This window comes from Cydia splendana, chromosome Z (genome assembly GCF_910591565.1).
Source record: "Cydia splendana chromosome Z, ilCydSple1.2, whole genome shotgun sequence".
Classification (NCBI taxonomy): Eukaryota; Metazoa; Arthropoda; class Insecta; order Lepidoptera; family Tortricidae; genus Cydia; species Cydia splendana.
The window spans coordinates 10,576,769-10,595,740 of record NC_085987.1 but is presented as its reverse complement, the minus strand read 5'-3'; the positions used below and the strand labels follow the sequence as shown (position 1 = coordinate 10,595,740).

At 36.6% G+C, this 18,972-nt stretch overlaps 1 protein-coding gene across 1 annotated transcript in view; it reads left to right on the top strand.

The window, feature by feature from the left end:
- LOC134804236 (protein sickie) overlaps positions 1-18,972 on the top strand; it is a 265,539-nt gene that overhangs the window by 224,953 nt on the left and 21,614 nt on the right. Inside the window, exons 19-20 of the mRNA XM_063777209.1 lie at positions 16,285-16,368; positions 16,772-16,900. Of these exons, the coding sequence (XP_063633279.1) occupies positions 16,285-16,368; positions 16,772-16,900 (213 nt within the window). The remainder of the gene's footprint in view (positions 1-16,284; positions 16,369-16,771; positions 16,901-18,972) is intronic.

Below are 18,972 nucleotides of genomic sequence, written 5' to 3'. Positions count from 1 at the left end.
CGCGTGCTGGTTTTTAATATGGATTCAGTGATAAAAGAAAAACTAATTAATATATTCGTCAATACGAATGTATATTTACAACATATAGCACAAAGATTCCAAAAAAATACGTCTTACTCGTATAAAAATTTGGCCTGTGGGAACAAATCGATGTTAGGTACTAATAATACTATTGGAAAACAAGGTTGTTGTATTGTGAACTTAATAATAATATTATGTACTCTGAATTATCTCGATTCAAATATGAGACATTTTTTTCCTCTAATTGCAATGTCGGCATTCTGTGAGCTGCTTCCATTTGCAACAGGAGTATAATAGAATAGAATACCATTTATTTCAGTATAAGTAACAGTATAATAACATGATGTACTGTCGCAGGAGTGTATTTTATTTTACTGCACGCATGACCGAGCTGCAGCGTGCGCTTGCGTGACGTGTACAGCACACTGCGTGGCGTGCGCTGCGTGACGTGCGCGTCACCCGGTGTGACAGGGGTGCTGCGCACGTCTACGCTTACGTCGACGCACACGTGCTGCACACGCAGCCGGTGTGACTCGGCCTTAAACTTTGCTGAGCCAGACCCACGAGGTGGTCGCGCCTGACTCACCTGAAATAACAGGCGATAACGTACTTTATAAAGACCACCAGTAGAAAGGTACCTATATATGTGATTCAACTGGAGACCTTGTACTGTTAAATGTCGTTGCTTGATTACTTATAGGAAATAACTTTAAAGAAATGTGATTGTCTTAAAGATTTTTAGAGATGTTTATGGTAATACAGCAGTTTGCAGATTGTTATGCCATTTAGGGTTCTTGCTAAACTGAAAATTCTATAGCGTAAGTATTGAACAACCAATTTAGCTGGGACACTAAATGGCGCAACAATCGCGGAGCGTGATAGTAGTAAAGACACTCAAAGTAGCATCGTATGAACCTACCTTAATATAGTCAGTTTGGAATAAGTACTTTCCATTCTATTAGTATGATCCAAGGAACAATCATGCCAAGCGGCGTCGCTTGAAACAAGAGTACCTCTACATGCTGCTCCATACATTTCTGCACTTACTTCCCCCACTACATGAGATAAACCCCGTTGCGCTTACTAATGCCTAGCTGATTATTACTAGTGTATGTCACAGTTGATCGGCAACAGTGGCCTGCATTAGCATGACAATACCAAAGAGAAGTCGGAGGTCACGTGAGTGCCCTTAAAACAGTGCTGGCTTTTGACGTGACGTATGTGAATAGAGCCGAATACAATGCGCCCAACCCACTTAGTTATTCGCATGTTTATACCCGACATAATACATGATTGGGAATATCGAATCCACATCAGCTTTATCCGTTTACAATTCGGGCTGCCATCACATCCACATTCTCCATTATACATACCGATTGACAACATTTTATCTCATTGACATTTCAGTTGGACAGTATATTCTCATAGCTTTATTGTATAGAAATCTACAATTTATGCTAATGAGAACACGATAAGGCAGATCGGGTCAAACTTACTGTCTAATGTTCGGAATCTGCGCCATATTTCGTTAGAACGATACAATTTCCAAACAATGTACAATTGTTGGTTTAACCTGCTTTACTAACTGTATACATACTGTCACGACAGTTGTTCAGTCACCTCAATCAACCGGCTCCTTGACCGCGTTCTGAGTAATTATAAGGATTGAGCAGATGCCGCAGTTTCATGCTTTACCTCGGAGTCGTATCGAATGTCTTTCTCATATCCCATCAAGTGCGCTCTTGTACAGCTATATAGGTGGAAGCGGGCCATGTGCACAACAGATGCTCCCCTTGATCCTACAGACTTAAAATGTTGCTCAACGGCGATCCCTTTAAATATCAAATAACTCTACGTTAATTGGCACGCGTTTTATTTAAAGATATAATTCATACATATGTATGTAACATGTATAATGTTCATATGATGTTACGTCCAAGGACTTCATTTCGTATTCACATGTTATGTGAATCTTAAAAAACAGTAAGGTACTTAATATATTGCCGTATTTTGTTATTTTCTGTGATATATGGTTAGACGACGTGCGTAGAATGTAACAACCTAGGGTCAAAGTAGGTTTAAACTATACGTACATACTTAGGGGAAGTAAATAAAATCATCTCACGTGGACTGACCACATGGAATCATAATCAATTACGTTGAGATCATCGTTATTTGCATTGTTAATTGGGTGTGCGATGTGGGCTGTCTTATTCTAGATTTCTGAAGAACTTGACATGGGTTCCTAGATTATGTGACAATAAAACTAGTAGTTCGCCCCGAACTGAGAACTCGCGGTTCGCCAAAAAGATCAATTGAATGCAGTGCTAATTAGTCTTAGAGATGGGCATTTCGTAATTGATTCCTAATTCCACGATTACTTGAAATTACTTTGTAATCTGATTACCGATTCCCAGATTACTTTGTAATCTAACAATACCGAATTACTAAGTACAATTCCATTTGAGGAATCAGGAATATTTTTTTCTAATACAGTCAAACCTGTATAAGCGAGAGCTCAAGGGACCAGAATATTTTTCTCGTTCATAGAGGTTTTTCTCTAATCCGGTTTTTCACTCTTAGATGTAAGGGATCGGAGATTTCTCGCTTAGGCAGGTTAGGGACCTATAGCTAATATGTATGAAAACCAAATTGAATGTGAATTTTGTTTTCGTGATTTCCCGTTCTCGAAAGCGATTGCAATTTTTATCGTTAACACTTAATTTTCATTTAGACATTCCTAGAATATGTTCAACCATTATATTATTATTAAGTAGGCATTGAGCAAGTTTGATCGAAAATATCGGTTCACGACGCCCATTTGTTTTTTCTCATAAGGATCAAAAACAATGACCTGAAAGACAAACCCTTTTTTTATAATCAATAAAAAAAATGGTCAGATGCAATGCAATTATACAATTAATTATGCAATTGCACCACGTGCGCGTTAGTTCCACGAAAATTAGAAAGTATCAAACATAACGGACAATAATTACACTCAGTATTCTCCCTTATAGAGGCCAAGGGAGAGACACTCTCTGACACAGAGGTTCGAACGGGAAAAACGACTCTATCATAAAGAGGTGTGTATCTTTCGCTAATAGAGGTAATCTAGGGAAAAAATGACGGGACCTTATAATTAGTCTCGCTAATAGAGGTTTCTCGTTTATCCAGTTCTACCTTATCCAGGTTTGACTGTATTACAATTACTAGTAATTGGAATCAATGTCGATTCCTCATTACAGGAATGCATTACTTGATTCCTTTCAGATTACATTTCGTACTACTACTATCAAAAGTACATTTCGATAGTAGATATAGATGTTGTTGACTTACTAGGATGCATCTATACCTTGTTTGAAACAGGTGTGCAGATTTCGAAAATGATGACGATGACCTATAAAACGATATGCATGACGACTTTTATGACATACAGCATGGTCGCCATTTTGGATTCCTAAATGGTTATCATTTTCGAAATCTGCGCCCCCTAAAACCTATAAAATGACATCAATGACGAATTTTATGACATTATGCGTAGCCACCATCTTGGATTCCAAAATGGTCATCATTTTCGAAATCTGTGCCCCCTAAAACCTGTAAAACGACATCCATGACGACTTTTATGACATACTGCATGGCCGCTATTTTGGATTCCAAAATGGTCATCATTTTCGAAATCTGCGCCCCCTATAACCTATAAAACGACATCCATGACGACTTTTATGACATACTGCATGGCCGCCATCTTGGAATCCAAAATGGTCACCAATTTCGAAATCTGCCTCCCCTAAAACCTATAAAACGACATCCATGACGACTTTTATGACATTATGCGTGGCCGCCATCTTGGATACCAAAATGGTCGTCATTATCGAAATCTGCGCCCCCTAAAACCTATAAAACGACATCCATGACGACTTTAATGACATACTGCATGGCCGCCATTTTGGATTCCAAAATGGTCATCATTAAAAAAAAAATTCATAAAAAAAATAGTATTTTATAAAATCGTGATATAATAGAGAGCTTTTCAGTCGAGTACCGTGTTTAGGCAACGAAGCTTGCTGAGTTGCCTAAGTAAGGTACGAGACTGAAAAGCTTGATTATATCACTATTGTATACAATACTTTTTCTACAAGTCAACATAAATAGTACATTATTGTCGAGGCTCGGAAGTAGCTACTTGCAGGCTGAGGATTCGTTTTAAACGGACGACCTTGGGAGTCCGTTTAATTGAATCCGAAGCCAGCAAGTAGCCTTCCAGCCGAGTCATATATAGTGCTTTTCTCAAAAATGGTGCAAGAAATATAAATATCATAGAAATATTTTACAAAAGCAACTTTCTTACGTATATATTTTCACAGAAAAAAGTAGAAACAATTGAAAAAATTAGCTTTGACGCCTTTTTATTTTTTTAATAAAAAAATAGAAGTGTATTTTTCTGCCGAAAATACGCCAACCTATTTGAGACAGCTAAATAGTCGCGGTACTAATCATCTGTTTGGCTGTTTAATGGGCCTGTGCCTTCATTTGATATGGCCATTTCAACTTTTAAAAAGTTTGGAACTCGACAAATAATGGAATTTGTATGCAACATTGCAGTCCCAAAATCGAGACTGCAATGTTTTTAACTTTTTAATTTTTGACTGATATAAACTACGCGCTTCGCAACCTATTTTTTAAACGGCAAAGTCGACTTTGCCGTCCATTTTTGAGAAATAATACTTTAAACTAGTAGAATCATACAAACAAACCAAACCAAAAGTATACAGCTAAGATACGCGAGTAGCCGCAATACCTTCATACTGGTACGCGCCCCGGCCGCCGCGCCCCGCGCCCCACGGCGGGTTGGTCAACGACACCTTCTCGTAACTCATGAGGCTCTGGTACTTGCTCCTTGCTAAATTCAATTTTTAAACAGATTTTTTCTCGATTTTAGCCACCGTAGCCAATGGAGACCAACAAGTAACGCTAAGCGGTTTTCGTAGTATATGTTCATATATTAATGTCACATGCGCGTTTCTGACTTATGAAGCAATTGTTCCTACAATACAACCTAAAATAATAAATGTGTAAACCGAGCACTTTCATTTGATACCAAACTCGACCATACTTTCTTGCAATTAAAATGACCAGAATAACAAGACCCCTCACAAATAGCTTTGTAGAATTTCAGCTCTTCTAGCTCAATAACCTCATGTTCGAGCCAGCTCAAAATTTAATGACTAAAATATAATGCCGTCAACTATACGTTCACCCAATTTCATTTAAATTAGAACATTTTTAATTAAGTTATTGAGTATCAAACTATCCTCTGATAGTTCAGCTTAAAAACATCGAAATGCCGGGACGTGCCTCTAGTCAGCCGTGTGTTCAAAGTCGAATGTACGAACTTCACTTCGCTTCGCTCGCTCGTTCGATTATAAATAAGTACTCATGAAATCATGTTTCTCGACACAACGCCCGCGATTACATATCTCCATTTCGTACTCGTAATAGGAAAACTTAAATTAAATTTATTACTTTATTTCTAAATTTTCTGGTGGTTGTAAAAAAAGCACCAAGGACTACATTTCACTGATTTTTGGCTATTTGCCAAAATGCTAAATCGTTTAACAAATAGTCTTTTTGGCACTGATAATTAGGTACGATGAAAAAAATATCACAACAACTACTGAACGGTCTCCGTCGCCTCAGTGCACCATATAATAAGCTATGCAAGAAATACATTGAGCAATGACCGATTCTTCATAGCTTTGGGCTTATTTAGCTCATTAAAACTAAAATTGCTTCGCTTTTATGTTATCGTATCGTACGGTACCTGCGGCGGTTGATTCGAGTACAGTATAATTAGTTCGCTAAACGATAGTAGTTCACACATGTGCATACGCATGATCGACGGAGCCGACAATAAGATGAGATGAGACTGATAGAAACCGTTAGGGTGGTTAGGGTCACGATCTCTTAGAAACACGTGTCGGTTTTGAACTTGATATTGCTATCGTGAGTTTGCCAGATAAAAATAATGTTTTAAGCCAAGTAATATGGTCATACTTTTAGTTTTTTTTGTAAGTATTTATAATTTGAATCCTTTTTATCGTTGCTAAAATATACTTCATTGAAGTGCTCCCAACACTAAATAATCAACAATAAATTGGATAATAATTTAATTAAATGGTTTCGATTTGAGAACATGTTACAAAACTTTTGAATATTTTAATATTGTTGAAATGTCATTAATGATAAATATACTACATAATTTATATTTATTATGAGTCCATCCAATCCAATCTCTAAATCTCAGAATATCAGAAATTATTATTTCAATAAAATTAACAAGAAAGTTATGAACTTACATGATATTTTTTACAAGATATTTTTACAATCTCTGTTCTTATTTTTATATGTAACACAATAAGTACGACGTACGACCCTTATAAGTACATAAATATCTGCACTTTCCCAACGTAAAATGTTCGCATAAAATACAACTGTATAAAATATGGCACTTTATGTTCATTGTTATCTTATCATAATTTATATGCTGATTGTTATTTAATATAAATCAGTGAATGTTCCCCTTGATACAAGCGGTCGCTTAGACCATAGAACAATCGAAATTCCCTCAGCGACGTTCGAGCATTTCAAGTTTATTTACATTACGTCAATCAGCATGAACATGGGAATATTGAAATGTTACGAAATGACCGTGAAACGAAAATATTGTGCTGCACACTCGGTACTACGGTCTGTACGTAAAGGTCGTTGATACGGCCGGGCCGCGTGCAGTGCGTTAGTGGAAGGGAGACGGCAAGCATAAACATTTCGTGCATCTCACTCTCTATTGCAACCTACGGTTCTCAAAGGCACGCATTGTGCTGCAGGTGCAGGCTTATTAGTATGTCGTTAAACCTTTTTTTCTCTAATTTGGTCGATAATTACGAACACGTGAGAAATGTTCGTAGAATACCGAAATGCCCGCCACATGCATTTTGCACTGGTAGATCTTTAACGTGCAACATGCTTTTTTATATTTTATTTCTGTCTTATAAAGTCTTTGACTAGAAAGTCATTCACTTTGTTATACAGTGTGTGTCTGACCATGGGGCTTTAAATCCAGGGCTCGATTCTACTCGCTAAACTGAGCTACTTTTACTATGGCACCAACCCCGAAATCCCAATTTTTTTTTTTTACTTTTTCATACATTGTGTCGACGTTTTCTATGGAAAAGCCAAAAAAATTTCCCCGATTTCAGGGTTGGTCCCATAGTAAAAGTAGCTCAGTTTAGCGTGTAAAATCAAGCCCTGGATTTAAAGCCCCATGGTCAGACACACCATGTATATAAGGTAAACGTACTGGTGCTAACGCGGTCCCAGTACATGTCATCTTGAAACTTAAGTCACTGTCAATAGAAGTGACAGCAAGGTGTCATCTATTGGGCATTAGCATGTCGAGCACTAGTACGTTTACCTTAATGGTAAAACTATAATAAATAGCTCGTCGAAAGTTTGAGAAGTGTTTGAAAGGAACAACCAAGGGTCTGCCCCTGCCCCTGCGCAGACGCCGGCCCGATTGACGACAGCTTTGCCCTTTTTACAATTTTATAACTCAACCCGTATTACAACATGACCTACCCATTGTTTGTAAAGAACGGATGATTAGCGCCCCACGCCACTGCCACTTAGATGTAATGATAAAATTACATAATGTGTGTAATAGCAACTTAAAAATATATTACAGTGCAAGTTGTCTAAATTACTACTGAGCGTAGGTACTATACAGTGAAAACTCCCTATAACGTCACTCGATATAACGATTCACTCCTTATAACGTCGACATTTGTTGGCTGTAGTTGCTTTACTTTAATATTAATTTCTCTCTATGTAACGAAAACTCTATAGCGGGTAAAAACTTCCGGTCCCTTGAGTGTCGCTATATTATTATAGAGTTTACACTGTACTGTTTACTTGTATAGTAAGCTAACATCAAGTAAACTTTTCGGCTTGGGCTAACTTACTAATCCAATAGATACCTAATATAATAAAATATAATGTTATTAAATAAAACATCCTAGCCCGAGGAAATTAATACAGGCCGCCTGACACCCGAAAGGGGTTTGAGCTGTAGTACCCGAACTGGCTTCTTTTTCTTTTAACCCCACAAATTGTAATAGACATGCAAAATAAACTATGCGTGAGTGCAATAAGGTACGCGTCGACACGGCGACCGGATGCATGCGATGTGTCAACTAGTAGCTTACAAGCTTAAACCATATATAGATGTGTTCAGTTATAAAATAATGATTAGGATATTTAAGTAAGTTATACATACAACTTTTATTTTCTCATTTTTTTTTTATTCGTAAAACGTAGCGATAGCTATTATCTACGTCGCGTCGGAGATTCTCAAGTGCAATCGGTTCTATTCTGGATTCAAAACAAATTGTTTTCAGTGGATTGTGTTACACGGTTACAGGGAAACGTTGTATAAAAGATACTTAAATCATAATATGAAAATATTATAATATGAAGATAGATATAAGTTGTAGTTATTTATAGATTCAATATTATATGGATGTGTTTGTTAAGTAGGTTGGTACGCTTTTAAAGACGCAGAGAATAAAAAAAAATCATTAGGTACGATTAGCATTAAAAATCATTGAATTATCAAATAAGAAATGTGACTTAAACAAACCCTCTCGTAGCACACACCATCATTGTTTTCCTTTTCGCAAAACCTACAGTTAAACGTGAAGTCTCGGCACGTGCAAGGCAATGAAGACTTAAAGGAGTATTTTACAATTTTACGCTTTCTAGGCCTGATCGCGCCGTGAATAAGACGTCCCTATAAACGTTATATCAGCTTAAAACGTTTATTCTAAAGAACCACGACATGTTGGTTAGCAAGAATGCATTTAACAGTGCATAACAAGAGTTGACCATGGCGGTGACCACCTCTGCTACTTATCATGGCTCCCCGATACATGATGGATTTGCTACAATTCGTGCACCTAGAAGCCGAATTAAAATAAGGAATCTAGTAGAACCAAATCAAACTGTTAATCTACCTCAGCGCCACTCAGAGTACTTTACGCTTCAAAGGACCCCTAACAAAAATAGTTTTCTAGATTGTAACGTTGGCGTACAATACGATTCAAGTAATGGAGCTGCTAATATTGTATCGGATAAAACTTCACGTCTCAGTTTTTCTGAGCCTATTTATGATAGAGCGAACCTTCAGATTCCAAAGAGAAATTCTCCAGTGAAATATGCGAGCGGGCAACAAGAAGCTCATTACGATTCTATAGACATCAAGCCACGAGGGCGTCTGAAAAGCTTAGATTATACGCCAGAGCAGGACGTAAGAAGTGGTGAAAAAATTGGTATTGCGAGCTTAAATAACGGCGATCGCCAGTGTTACAGGCGGCACTCTGCTAACCAAGACGGCGCAGAGCAGCATTCCTTGCGCACAGACACTACCGGCTCCTCCGCTGACTGTAGAAGAAGCCATAGCGACCGTGATAATTGCTCAGAGTCCTCCTCGTATCTCACCGATAACGACAGGCCTATATCTAGTTACAGTGACAATTCCACGATACCATCTACGGACACAGAAGATGTTCTTAAAGATTTGCCTAACAAATCTAAATTTCATCGATCTCCCCAAAAATTTGCAACGCTTAATTTACGAAGGCCAAAGTCGATTGATCTGAGAACGAGTAATATCAAAGAAAATCCATTTTATGGTAGTTTACAACGTAATAAAATGGGGTATCATTCAGAACCGAATACGCCTCTCACGGGAGATAACGTCAGTTTACTCGATGAACCTAGTATCCTAAATGAAGTGCATCAAATTCCGAGAATGCCTTTACAAAGTAATAGAAATGGATTTAAGAGATCGGTTAGTGAAACTAGCGGGTTTAACAATAAGCGACTAAACTATAGACATTCGTTCAGTGCTGACTACAGACCTCATACTGTTATTAGGAGACCTCATAAGTGTTGCGAATGTGTAACTGGAATACCGGCAGAAGAAGATGAGGAGTCACAATCTCGGCCCTCTTCTAGAACTCTCGACACTCTGTATGAATCGCACGATCCCAAAGTTGGGTGCCAAACCATCTTGCGTTCCAAGCCACCGGTGCCATGGTGGGAACTGGCAATCAAAAAATCTCGCTATAAAAGTTGCCCGATATTAGAAGAGGTAAGTGAATGTTTTGATGTTTTATTCATTCTTATGTATGTACTTATTTATTGTATGTAGAAACAACATAAAGTAGGTACATGCAGGACCAACGAATGAATTGATGGAATATGGATCTGTGGGTAACTTATAAACCTAAGCGGTGGGTGAATCACTTGCACACCTTAATTACATTTTTAGGGTGTGTTGCGTACATACCTATATCCCCTCATTTTTAGTTTAGTTATGGCTATTTGTGTTCAACGTTATCAAAGTAACGTATCAAATCGAAACATCAGTAGGGGAGAAATTTAATGGGTGACCTGGCATAAAATACACCTGATGTAGGCTCCCCTTTAATGTTTTTGTGTAAAATGTAAATTATAATATTTTTAATAATAACACAATTGAATTTTAAGCTTAGCATGAGTAAATTATTGAGTTACTACAAAATGTTACTTTACAATACAATTGTTAAAGCAACACACGTCATTCTGGCGCTTTCGGTCAATTCTACGCATATTTACCTTACTGCGGCATAGCCGAATGTAAGCATAATTTTTGCAGTTTAATTATATTAAAGTGAATAAGTTTAATTTCTCGTTAGTTAGAGTTAGACCAAGAAGAGTCTGCATCGATTTTAATAGCCCACGCAGTGCAAGTGTTATTTTAAACGTCAAACTTCTATGAAATTATGACGTATAATAACACTTGCACTGCGTGGGCTATCAAAATCGCTGCAGCCTTTTCTTGGACTAACTCTATTTACATTTGTATTATTTGTAAGAGCTATGTGGTAAGTGGGTATTATAGGTCAATACATTATTTTTCTTACGAAGCGAAGCGGCAAACATAACATAAAAGCGACACCAAGTCGCTTCATATTATCAATCGTATTAAGCCGGTACATTTACTCCATTGAGGTATTATGAGATTCTTTTGGAATAGTCTATTTTAGACGATTACTATTTCATCGATTATACAGCTTTAGTAAAGGCGATTAAGTTCTTATAGAGGTCGCCTTGTGTCTGCAATGTCGGTATCATAGCTACTACATACTTAGCGTGAAATAAAAACTTGTGTATAAATGTCCGCGCTTAATAGACATTTATAGGAATCCACACTAGTGTATTGGTTTCCATGGATAAACCCAACAGTTACAAGCTACATATTATATTTTATTTTACGAGCAATATTTATTAAAATTGTTCTTAAACGTTTGTTAAATTTGAAATATGACAGTGAATATAAAATATAGATACTAAACCAAATTTTATTTACATTGATGTTTCAAAATTACACACGTCAGGTATAAAGTAAAATAGTTTTATTTAAAACACCCGAAAATTCCCATCGTAACGTAGCCTGTGTACCTTTTGTCATTCTACCTGGCTACCAAAAAAAAACTAACCAGGACAGGTGTTGACTTAATAGTTCGGTCGCTCATTCACTGATTTTTAACGATTATTGTAACTTCGGTTCCCACGACCGGTTTTGTAACATTTCGCCTAAAAAAAGTGATATCAGCCAGACGGTTTTTATTTAGATATTTACATAAATCAGAATCAGATGATTAAATAAGTAAACAAGTTCGAGTGTTGTGTTGGTCCTGTTGTGCAGCCTCTGTATCTTTGAAACTATAATTAATTGCCTAAAGTAATTTTCAATGAAAAAAGTGCACCTGATATGACCTCAACCCTAAATGTTTTGAAAGCTCATATGAGCTTAGGTAACTAGATATCTACCTTCTGCTCCATAGGCCTTCGATCTCAATTAAAACTGACAGGTTACCCTAGGCAAACTTTGAGTACCTAAACATACCTCTTTATTTATTTTTGGATACTGTCACTGTCTCCTTCGTTTTATTCACTGTAAAAAATACTACAATGTAACATAACATAATTTTGTAATACTTAGTTATAAACATAAATTTATTTGAGACTAACGGTCTCCCTACTTCGTACAAATCAAGAATGATACAGATTTAAGTGTAAGTAAGACATCATGTGGGCGTTAGTAGTTGTTCCCCAATAAATTTATGAGTGGGTGAGACGAATCTTACTGAAGCTGTGGGCGAGGCGTGATCGGGGCCTTGTACCCCATTAAGTATAATTAGTACACGCTAATTTGGTTTCCGATCTTTGGTTCTTTTCAGCAAGCAACCAAGTCTTCCAAAGGGTAACTCCGCCTTAATTCGAATAGTCCGGCTTCCTCACGATGTTTTCCTTACTGCGAGGACACCGATGTTTTTTTATTATTTCTGTCTAATACATTATTGTTATGCCGTGTAGTAATTCCATTCGTAATATCGTGGCAAAATAAATAATCAGAATAATAGCATCGGAAATAAAATATCATAAGCAAGCACGTAAGTAGTAATAAATTAACAAAGTGCTACAAATTCATATTAATGAGTAACTATGGGTCTTGGCCATGGTCTTGGCCATCAGAAACATAATCTCACAGCGTATATTGTGAATCCAAAAATGGCGAGGATATAATAAAATACAACATTCTTTTAACATAATTTAATATGTAACAATAGCCGTAAAAGCCGCAAGCTGCCGAGTGGGCCTTAACATACGATATGATTATTATTTAAGAATGAAATCTACTACACATGGTTATAATATCGATTTTATTGTCATTGTGCACATGTTAACGCAGATTTATGCAATTATAAACTTTAATTCGATGAAGGTTGTGTGCACGTTGATATCGTTTGCTTACATTTGCGTCAATAAGTATTGTTGTTTTATCCCCCTCTGTTACATGTTTAACGGTCCACCGGAAAACGAGTGCCTTTCGGTACATTACGTCGATAAAAGATATTGAACAAGGCCGTAATAGTAAGTGTGGCCATATAGAGTGCTTTTTATGCGAATGCCGGAAACAACTCGTCAGTCACATTCACGTTGCATCCAATTGGCGCAAATTGCGGGCTCTATTATTTGTCTACGTAAATAAACACAGTTAATAAATTACAATTCAAATCTACCTACAATAACTATTCTCGCGTTTTAAAACTAGGAAGACATTCGTATTTTTATTCATTTTGACGGTTTTTTCTACCCAATGACATGATATTTATGTGTACTGATAAGTTTGTTATTATTGAGTTAGTGTATAACAACTTAGTTAACGTCCGCTTTCTCTTCCCCTTTCATTGCAGTAAACTGTTAATTACTAAATGATTGTCACTTGCATTACCGCTACTACCTTATTTTATGCAAATCACACTCTGACACGCCAACTTTTAATATATTTAATGAATTTAGCTATTTAATATACATAATTTAGAGTTTCGATATGGCGATATACACATTTAGTAAATTAAAATTTCAACGTTTCGATGAAGGTAAGATATGCTTGTTGTCTCTATGCCCCAGCTTTAGATTCACGTGGTAAATGCCTAGGAAGTCTGTCGTCTCTCATTAATTCCCCGAGAGCGGCTGCATCCTCAGCTGTCGATTAATAATTACGTGGCACCTGCTTCGCGCACTTTTTCTCCATTGCCCTCCGGCGTGTGCTAAAGGTGTCCCGCGTAGATCCATCTCTGACGAACGCGTAATTGGCGTGGCAGCATGCTCGCAAACAGGTGAACCCCTATTAGGATACTGAACGGACTACCTGTATGTAGGTGTCGTTGTTTTTTCATTACTACGAGTGCATATGCACCATTAGAAATTGTTTTAAGACCTCGAACATTACGTGCTTTGTGGCCGTAACTGACAATACTAAAAACTGACTACAAAACATTTATCTATGTAACTGTATGTATCCAAGTAATGTTCCCCTGTTTACGTTTAGGGAACACGTTCGTTGCCCTCGGTGACCATGTATTTTAATTTCGCTGAGTGCGTTCCTGTGACGTTGAACAAAGCTTCCCGTGACCAGTTAGCCCACGCCCACTATTGCCGGCCTATAAAGCAATTTAATTCGATGACTCACATTTCCAGTACCTACCTACCTTATATAAAATGTTTACTTATCGTTCAGCCCCCCGGTGTTGTTCATAAATGTCAGTCTTATTTTATTTTAATAATAAGCTAAAGGGTGATGAAATTACAAAATCAATTATATTGCATTGTATTCCATAATCAAATAATCATCTAATAATATGTTGGATTTCAAAGATACCAATTGAAAATGCTAATGTTTTCTCAATAAATATTTAATTCAGCCAGTACGTGATAGACTATTTTGAATTTTTGGCAGTAACAATAGTATATAGTAAGTATTGCTGACTAATTGTTTTTAATAGATTTCATTTTAGCTACCCAGACCCTGTTAGGAAAAAGTTTGCGCAAAAGAGTTGTGTAGAAAGTTTATAAAGTCAAAGCCGCGCGCATTTTGGTCTTAATACTCGTATTTATGTGGCAAATACAGTGTCATCGAGCCGATATAGGCATCGAACGTACACGGGCGAGAGCAATTTAAATCATTATCGAGGTAAGGTGAGGTAGGAACGTCATGCCGAGTAACAGAGCAATCTCGTCCTACAACTAACCCATTAAAGAGATCTGTGCCGGCTTGTGGCCACTTCTGATTACTCACGCGCGGAACGCAGGATGTCGGTCGACTGGTTGCAAAGAAGCCCTAATTATTATACTCATATTCTAAATACTAATCAGGCTCAGCGCAAACGCAGTGAGCGATAAACCAGTCTGCAAAGTGCAACTGTAAAAGTTTCATTTAGGTTAGACGTAACATAGTTTGCTATCTACACTAGGTACCCATATACATAACCTTAAATCCTTCGCTGCAGCAATTAGTGTAACTCGTAATGGACCAATTTCCAAAATTCAATTTTTTTTTAAATGTATGCATGTTAGACTGGTTAGCTATTTCAAAATTCCATGAAGATCTATTAAGAACATCTATTTCGTTTCAACTCTTACGATGTTAAAATGATTTCACGGTCTCCAGAGTAGCTCCATGCGAGGGTTACTAGAAGTCTTGTTTTACTATCTTCAGATTGACGTTTATTATTATGGCCGGAAATAATAGGCATTAAAATTGACAGCTTGAATAAATGTTATAGGATTTTAGTGATCCGGACAAATGACAAATGACATATTTACGTAGAGCCGGTATTTGCTTTGTCCTCATTTGTTTGCTGTCAGCACACCGTCCCCGTGCGCGCAAATACAAACAAATGTTATACATTCCAAATCATGACATTGTGAAAGCAAAATGCAGCAAACACGCGTCGAAATGTACTACAATACATGTAGTAAAGCGGTAGCACAGACTTTGGTTAGTTCTCGTTCATGCCGTCTCGGATATGGGTGAATATAGTATCGATGCATTCAGTGTAATGCCCTGAACACAAATATATGAGATGACAAGCGTGAAAGTGGTGGGGGTAGTGTAGTAGGTGCTGTGACGTCATAAAATCGGCAGTACAAACTTTTTTTTATTTCCCTTTAAACATACCATATGGGGTACCAAATGAAAGCGGCTTTGTGAGTATATCACTAATATATAACATACTGTAACATTTTCAATACTTGCTCTAACAAATTTATAGAAAACGTTCAAAAATTTCACAATCCACAGTTGACTTTCAACTGCTCTAAATTGAAAATGGCTGAATGGATTACTCCAAAATACATACCAAATGACTGTGAATATTATCTGTATAAGGTTAAAATATAATTAACCATATATATAAAAATAACCATAACCATATAAATAATACATCAAGTTGAAAAAAGTATAATTTTCTGTTACATTAAACTGCAACTATTATTTTTCTTTACCTACATATTAGTGTTAAATATAAATAATATAATATGTATAAGCATATTATTTAAAAGTGATTATTAAAATACTTTCTACATTTAACTTATCTCCGTTGTTAACTGAAAACGTTACACGCCAGATGTAAAAGTTGTCATCTAAAGTACATCCATCATACCATACGTCCAGACTGTATGCTTTCCAGTAGAACTTAATAATCAACAGCTTAGCCGACTCCCACGAAATCAGTGCCTATAAATATTTTAGTATAAAAATCCGAATAATAAGAAGAAAGAGAAAATTACATAGGTGTTTTTTCATTGTTTCAGGCACATGTAGTATCTGCCTTCGAGCAGAGCCTCTCGAACATGACGCAGAGGCTGCAGTCGCTCACGGCCACTGCCGAGAGAAAGGTAACATACACATTATAATAAATTATATTTTATTATTTCACTCTCATGCGATACGCTATGTCCATTAGACATAATTATATAAAACATACTAAAATAATCTTTAATTATCGCTGACTCACTAGTTTATTAACGATGTAGACCAGGTATTAACTTGATGTTTTATTTGCATTATAAATAATGAATTTCTTATATCGAGTGAGAGTTTCCACTTCTGCAGAGAATTACATTGCCCATATTATCTAATTTCTGTCGTTTTGAACGTATTTATTCCTTTTTGTATAGTCAAATAATCTTGATTTATTATATGTGGATGGATAAGTGACTAAAAACATGTTTTAACAAGAGCAATAAACAGCGTGCCGTTTGTTAAAAATAAAATGTAAGTTGAGTAATTTTGTGATAGGACTCAGAGCTGACCGAGTTAAGACAGACCATCGAGCTGCTGCGGAAGCAGTCCATCCAGGCCGGGCTGACCACGGCCCACATGCAGTCCATGGGAATCAGGGCCGACGGCGTCAACATCACGGGACAGGTAACTGTAACCTAATCTTACCCACGCTTGTGTAGGTACAGTCACCTGCAATAATATGTTACTCTTCGAAGGCCGCAAAAATATGTGACACGCTCTATATGGCTCCACAAATACGATCGTGTCAGATATTTTTGCCGCCTTCGTTGTGTAACATATTATTGCAGGTGACTGTACATAATACTCATCCTTATTTGGGTCATACACAGACAAAATGTCTAAAAATCCCCGAAAGTTAAGGGTTCTGTAGCCTAATTTCAGGTGGTTACTGACATACCCCAAAACTGGCAAAAACGTAGTTTTCGGGAATATTGGATTGCCGACTACAACGTTTCTCCAATATTCATAACTTTCGGGTAATGAAAAGAAAAATGTGAACAGTGAATCAGTGCATGGCCCGTCTCGAAGATCAAAATGTTGACAACGTATTACGTGTTAACTGGCGCGTGGCTTGACACTGACAATGAGTGCAGTTGGCAATAAAAACATCTATGTAGGGGAAGCTGTTCTACCTCGGACAGTTTTTTCTTTTATGAATTTTAGAAAAAAAACTAAAGGCTGCAAAATTATTGTTTCTCCGAATATTATAAGATACATTAATAAACTATCTAATTCTAATACGATATAAAATTTAAAGATTAGTTTATTTATTTTGATGGGATATGTTGACGAAAAAAAAGGGAAAAGTGTCCAAGGAACAACATCCCTGATGTACCTTGGTCATTTCCCGTTGTACCTCGGACATGATAATTTAAATTAATAAATTTATAATATAATCATAGAAATAATACTTACATATGAAATCACAGATATTTTAGCATATTTACGCCATTGAATAGATTTTTTTAGTACAATTCCCTTAGAAAAATATACTTGGCAATGTTCATTTTTTTTATTTTTGCCTAAAACATATTAGGCATTATTTCTAAGATCAATTACTTGGTAACTTATAACGCAGATAACTAATAATTAGAAATACGGCAAATATGAAACCATAAGTTTAAAAAAAAAATTTTACAGTAGTAGCAAGTACGGGCCAAGGTACAACATATTTTCGGTGTCCGAGGTACAACAAAGCAACTTTTTGGATAAGTAAGCTTCGTAATAGCACTTCCAAATTGAGATTAGGCTGAAATGATCCTACCATCGTATAGCTAATTAACTTAACTTTAACTTATTATATTAAGTTTTATTATCTATTATCAAAACATGAAATAATCACTGTTATAAACTTTCACGATTATTAAACATTATCAAACTACACAACGGGACTTAATCGCGTATTTAAGTTTTAAGATTTACCTCCTCTCGCCCGGCTAGAAGATGTTGATGTCAACTTGAGCCAGTCTTCTCCGAGACCACGGGGACAACGCCGTCCTCGAAACGTCGGAGGTAAATCTTAAAACTTAAATACGCGATTAAGTCCCGTTGTGTAGTTTGATAATGAAATAATCATCCTTGATGTAAAGTTCGAAATACTGACTTTTCATAACACAGTTAATATTTTAATTTATTTCTTGAATTACCGGCCGCTCTCAAGTTTCGTTGATAGCTTGTTTTTTATACTTAATAATAACGTTTCAAATAATATTAATGAAATATTTCAATTACCGTGGCAATGTGAAAATATTGCCATCTGTCCGAGGTAAAACTAGGTCCAAGGTACAACAGTTTCCCCTAGTACTAGACTTATATCGACCGGGATATGAACCGTGATTACCTTTTGTATTGTTTTGTTTGTTTTGTATTGTTCCGGTCGATATAAGTCTAGTGAAACTAACCGTGAATCATTTCAAAACTGTTATCTATGTAATACTTTACTCGGTGCTCAAAAATATTTGAACCGCATTGAATAGTCGTTTCTAGCTCCGATATTCGTTTGCGACTGTAATATTTATTCTCTACCCGCCCACAAATGAATATTTTCATAAAACAATGCAATTTTGATTTGTCATAATAAAGATTCAAAACAGAATGTAACGGGATACCTTTTTATAGGCCTCTGGGGGGCTACAGGATATATACGCGACTAAGTGCCAGTTGCACCAACCACATTTTACAGACTAATCAATGTC